We start from the raw sequence: 5722 nt of genomic DNA, 5'->3' as shown, positions 1-5722 counted from the left end.
TTCAAAGTGACTCTTTCCCTTCATCTTCTATCCTTCTCTGCTGTTTCTGAGAATCTCTGTAGCAATCAAGGGGAAGTAGCTTCCCTTTCACCTCTAAATCTGCACTGCTCTAAAGGGGTAAAGAAAAGCTGGGGTGGAGGAAAGCGCAACTCACCGCTGTGTGACCCATCTTTAGACTGGGGGGATCAGTCCCATGTTGGCTGGGAACGTCAGGTGCATAGACAGTGCGGTGGACTTTCAGCCCAGTTCCCAGTTCAGCTGCATGTGCTGCAGACGCCTTGGTGTAAATCTCTCATAGAGTTCACTTGGAATTCCTCGCTGCCTTCAAGATAAGGCATTAATAAAATCCACTGGCACGACTTGCATCAAAAACCCTCTTCCCAGGAGACCTTCTGCATGGGTTGTCCTTGCCTCAGTTTCTCTACCCATTTAATAGATTGGGCTGTTGCCCACCTGAAAGCTAATCACAGCTTGTAAATTGTGTGGAGATCCTCAGATGGGAGAAGCTGTGGAAGGGCCAAGTTAATTATAAAGCCTCATTAAATGGTTTAAGGAGCGTGTGGCAGGGCACTGCTTTGGCAGGGCTGTATCTCTGCTCCCAGGAGACTGCTCCCACTGTTTGCTTTAGGCACACTCTGAATTGAATTCCATGCCCTGTGGTTTCTTTCTGTCCCTCCCCAACCTCTGTTTGCCTTCTTCTTTTCAGATACTACCAGAGCATGTACGACACTCCAGAGAACATCCGGATGCAATACCCCGAGGGGCTTAGCCCTGAGGAGACCTTGGAGTATGTCACAGACACAGCCAAGGTTCCTACTTTGTATTTTCTTTAGCTGCTGTATCTGGGGTGGATGGGGCTTTGGGTAGGGGCAGATAGAAGCAGGGTCATGGGGAGAGAGGGAAAGCTGTTTCCAAAAAGGGCAGAAAGAAGGTGGGAGTGTTCTGTACGGTGACAAAGGCAATAGGCACTCAAATGCTAGCACGATGTAAGCGTTTTGATGGATCTGTAGATTCTGGCTTGCTCTCCTTGCTTGTTTTGCTGGATCTGCCTATCTTGATTAACACAGAGCACTCTTCCTTTGCAGTCCCTGGCAGAAGTTGCCACAGTGGTCGCCCGTGCTCTCTACCGACTTGCGGGGGGAGCCAACAACACCTCTGCTATTCAGGCAGATCCAAAAACGGTACGAGCAGATGGAATTGAGTCCCTGGCATCTCTGATGAGCCCTCACGTACTTCCCTTCTGTCTCTGTTTATATGTGTTTACACAGCATGCTGTCCTGTCTGTCTCCATGAAGGCTTTGCCTCCCCCCTTCTCTCTTTCCCCACCACAGCTGAATGAAAAACCTTTCACCCTTCTCTAGTTCCTTGCCTTTCAATCTCAGGGCAGACATTAAGCTTCACAAGCCCTCTACAAAACAGAGCTCCTTTATCCTCGTTCCACAAATCAGAGGAGGAGCTGAGGTGAAATGGCAATGTGTGCCACAGAGATCAGCTAAGGAGTCAGTGGAGCTGGAATCGAACCCAATTTTCACAGCTAGGTCCTGAATTATATACAGTTGGGACATATAGTCTCTCCTTTGCTGTGCTCTTGGCCCTTGTAGTGGGAAACATCTGTCAGCCAAATAATCTTGAGAAGTATGACTGTTAAGATGCTATTTTCTCTCCCCTTTGTATAAACCAATTTCCATCTCTTTCCAGGTCTCTCGAATGCTGTATGGGTTTCTGATTAAAATGAACAATTCCTGGTTTCAGTCCATCATTAAACCAGACATAAAAGGAATTCTGGGTAAGTGCAATATAGGGAAGAAGAACACAGGAGTGGGTTTGACCCCATATGTTACCTGGCAGCTTTCTAAAGCGCCATGCTAACATTGTCTGCTTCTGGCCATCTCCCCGCCAGTCCCATTTCTCTGACTGTTTCAGGTGATGTTCCCCAACATTACGTCGCCGTTTCCAGCCCTGTGAACACTACCTACCTTGTACAGTATGTCCTGGCCAACCTCACGGGCACTGTTGTTAATCTCACCAAGGAAGAGTGCCTGAACCCTGAAAAAACACCCAGCAGTGAGAAAGAAGTAAGTATCCATTAGAATGGGATAAGGACAGATCTGCTGTCCAATTTGCTGGTTTCTGCTTTTGAGGAAAGCTGGTTAAGAATGCTTTCTATTGCTCGTAATAACACGTAATAATGGGAGAACTGGGAAACTCCTCCAACAAGGAGGCATCTTAATGCCCAAGGGCAGGGGAGGAGTGGGCAAAAGGATCCCCTTACAGTGACAACAGTCAGTAAAGCCCCTCGCTCTCTCCCCAGAGACACGGGTAAGGTTCCAGAACAAGGGGATAGTCTGGTTATTTGCTAGTGGCAGTTTGCTGTCTCTTACTCTCCTGTTTTCTTTGCAGATGTATGAATACGCCTGGGTGCAGGGTTCCCTGGACCTTAACTCAACATCGCGAGTCCCCTACTGTGTTCGGTCAACTGTTCACCTAAGCAAAGCACTCTCTCCTGCCTTTGAGCTGAGGCAATGGGGATCTACAGAGTACTCCACATGGACAGAGAGTCGGTGGAAAGAGATCCGTGCCCGAATATTTCTGGTAGCTAGCAAGGAGCTAGAGGTGAGTTTGTATATGTCTGAAAAAGAAAGTAGAGAAAAAATTGTGGCTAGCATTGAAAAACATCTCCCGACAGCTGGAGAAACAGTTCAGAGTTTGTTGCAAGATCTTGTGCCATGTGAGCTCCCTAGTTAAGAACAGCCAGGCTTTGATGCTTGAAAGTGAAGTAACCAAGAATGCATCACTGGTGATAACCCTACCACCTCCAGCCGTTTGTGGGTTAATAATCTAGTTGCTGAGGCTGAGACAGTGCAGAATAATCAAGAGCAGACTGAGCTCTATGAATAAAAGCTAGAAGTGACAGGAGTCTTAACCCCTTCCCCCAGCACAGGAAGCCAAGCCAGTGAATCTGGCTGTGAAGGTGTTTTGCCTGATGTGCAACCCTGATCTTCCTTCCTGCAGTCCGAATCCCCTCTCGACAGCGCAGAAATAACTTTTGCACAAACCTTCACAAACAAAAGCTGCTGTTAGTTCAGTATCTCAGATTCTAAGCAGCCCTTAGCTGGGTGTGATGTGGCTTAAGTGCCAGCAGAATAAAGGGTTAAGCGTACAGTCACTTTGGGACTCTGTGCCTGTCTTGATGTCCTCTGGTTGGCTGTTAATGATGTCATACCCTGTCAGGACAGACTCAGGAGTGCACAGCGCTGTCGTCATCATGTGCTAGCAGTAAGCCACCCAAAGGCCATGCAAGCCCAGGCAATTGTTGCATCTCTCGGATGGTTTTTTGAAATCTGAGCAATTTATTTGTGTGGCACTGGGCCTTTTTAACACTGTCAGGCAAGCACAATGCCCTGCCTGTGCCTCGGCTTGTTACAGCCCAGTAGACACTGGTGCCCTGGAGATGCACAGTTTGAGGCCAGCCATCCCCGAAGTGTTGACCCGATATAAAATGTATTGAGAGAGTTGTAGCAGCGCATGAGTGTCTGGCCACTGCATGGGGACTATTCTGAGATATCCGAGGGAGACTCGGAATGACAATCCTACCGTGCGAGGAGAAGGGTTGACGGGAAGGAATCTAATGAGGTCTTAGACTGTTCTGACACTTAGGCTTCAGGAAAGGTGCTGAGCAGGAGGTAATCTCAGTTATGCAAAGGGTATTGACAGGTGCTGATTCTGCCAGCAACTGTGCTTGTTGAAGGCATTTACAGTTCCTTGCTGGAGGAGATGACAGTTCATGCAGGAGTAGCCAAAGTGTTACATTAAATACTTGCTAAAAATCTTTGCAAACTGCGTCGACCACTCTGAAACACGATACGTTCTTTATCCGCCATAAAACTTCCTCACCTTTTTCTTAAACATCAGTTTGCGTGAACCGTTGATAACTACGATGAAAGCTGACCTGATCCTGTCTGGCAGTTGCTTTTGTCTAAGACTGTAAGGTTCTCAGAGTATCTTTTTATTTCAGTGTACATAGTGCCTCAGTAGTGAACTGGTCTCTGTAGTTTTCTGACAGAGACGCCCGTTCGATGCAAATTCTGTGAGGTGCTGCAGGTCTGTGTTTGTAACAACAATGCTAAGTGTTTCTCATCCCTTCCTAGATAATCACTTTGGTTGTGGGCATTGCCATTCTGATCTTCTCTCTCCTCGCTACGTATTTTATCAACGCCAAAGCGGATGTACTTTTTAGCATCCCGCGGGACCCTGGGGCTGTGGCTTACTGAAGATGTTCTCGGGGCTTGAGAAGTCTTAGCCCTTGGATTACAATTGTCAAAGATAAAACTACACTGGAATGCCCCTCTCTCTGGATAGGGACGCAAATGGTTCTCTCCAGAGCTCCCGTGTTCCGGGTTCTGGGGACTGAGCCCTAAAACATAAGAGACTTTCCCAGAAAACCGTGCCGGCCAAGCCCTAAAGAAACTGACTGAGAAGTTCCCAAAGCCTTTCTTTTTAATTTGTCCTTACTTTTGATCAACTTGAGAGGATTTGTCCTGAATGCCACTGAGACGACAATGTGATGGATGTGTCCCTGAATGAAGGCAAGGGTGGAAAGGGTAAAGGTATTTTCTCTGGGATGTATGTGGACCAGCAGATTTCCATGGTGTCTGACAGCACAGGTTGCCTGTTAACGTCCAACAGTTGCTGTGAATCTGTGTACACTACAATGCAGGGAGGGCAAGGTGTGTTTAACAGATGATTAGCTGTAAAATGTCCTTTTTTTAATGGTGCAATATTTTCTGGGTTTTGTATATATATAAATAGTTCCATTTAATTAAAAAAATCTCCGCTTACAAATTAACCCATTGCCTGTTTTGTCTTAGTTGCTGCCAAAAGGACCAAAACACTGGGTGTTGCAATATGTTTTGGTCTTGGGAAAAACGGTGTTTGTCTGATTTGTTTTTTGACTCACATTGAAACTTTGAATTCTTTCTACGGCTGGGCAAAAGAAAGACATTGTGCCCTCAGACAGGACAGGGAATTAACTCTCTGTTGTTTAGACAGGGATGGCTGATCACTCCAAAGAGTGCTTTGTACGATGGTACCTTGATCTCAGTCGATCCCTAGGCACTGGTATAATAAACATGTTTTTTAATGAGCATGCTCACACACTTTGTTTCCTTCGATGCTATTGCTTAGTGCCCAGCAAGACTGGGCTCTCAGGGCTAGCAGTTGTGACTGACCAGGCACTTGGATATTCCTGGTTGTTTCTTTTGTATGAAAATTCACTTGTTCTTCAGCAATCATGATTTAAAGGTGCGATAGTGCTGTTGTCCAAAGTGAGGAGCTCAAAAATAGGTAGAGAGGATTAATTCCAGAAGTCGGAGCTGACGAGCAGTAAAGCAGACATCGCTTGCCCTTCTCTAGAGGACAGTGCGGGCTTATTGTGTTGAAGTCTTTTCTCGACTAGGCGTACACTCTGGAGTTTTAAAGTAATTCAGACCTTGTACTTTCAGTGCTACCCTGAGGGAGACTTTTTCCACTTGCTAATGCATCCTTCTGTCAGGAAACTGCTCCTGATACTTGGTGGAATGTTTCTGTGCCTGATTTCTTTTCATTTCTCTTAGCAATGCTGAAGAAACTCGTATCTCAATTTACATGGAGATATCTTTACATGGAGATGTCTTTAGAATAAGGATTTTCATAGCCTGTAACTCCTAATCTTTGGACTCATTCC

General features: G+C 46.2%; 1 protein-coding gene across 1 annotated transcript in view; it reads left to right on the top strand.

Annotated features, from left to right (window-relative positions):
* Positions 1-4780, top strand: part of NCSTN (nicastrin) — a gene marked incomplete at its 5' end in the record, with an annotated part of 12861 nt that extends 8081 nt beyond the window's left edge. Inside the window, 6 exons of the mRNA XM_009585940.1 lie at positions 707-809; positions 1086-1181; positions 1699-1786; positions 1924-2075; positions 2401-2613; positions 4149-4780. Coding sequence (XP_009584235.1) covers positions 707-809; positions 1086-1181; positions 1699-1786; positions 1924-2075; positions 2401-2613; positions 4149-4271 — 775 coding nt within the window. The remainder of the gene's footprint in view (positions 1-706; positions 810-1085; positions 1182-1698; positions 1787-1923; positions 2076-2400; positions 2614-4148) is intronic.
* Between the last annotated feature and the right edge of the window lie 942 nt (positions 4781-5722).

This window comes from Fulmarus glacialis, unplaced genomic scaffold (genome assembly GCF_000690835.1).
Source record: "Fulmarus glacialis isolate BGI_N327 unplaced genomic scaffold, ASM69083v1 scaffold11199, whole genome shotgun sequence".
Taxonomy (NCBI): domain Eukaryota; kingdom Metazoa; phylum Chordata; class Aves; order Procellariiformes; family Procellariidae; genus Fulmarus; species Fulmarus glacialis.
Note: the sequence above shows the minus strand (reverse complement) of the source record. Positions and strands in the feature narration are given on the sequence as shown.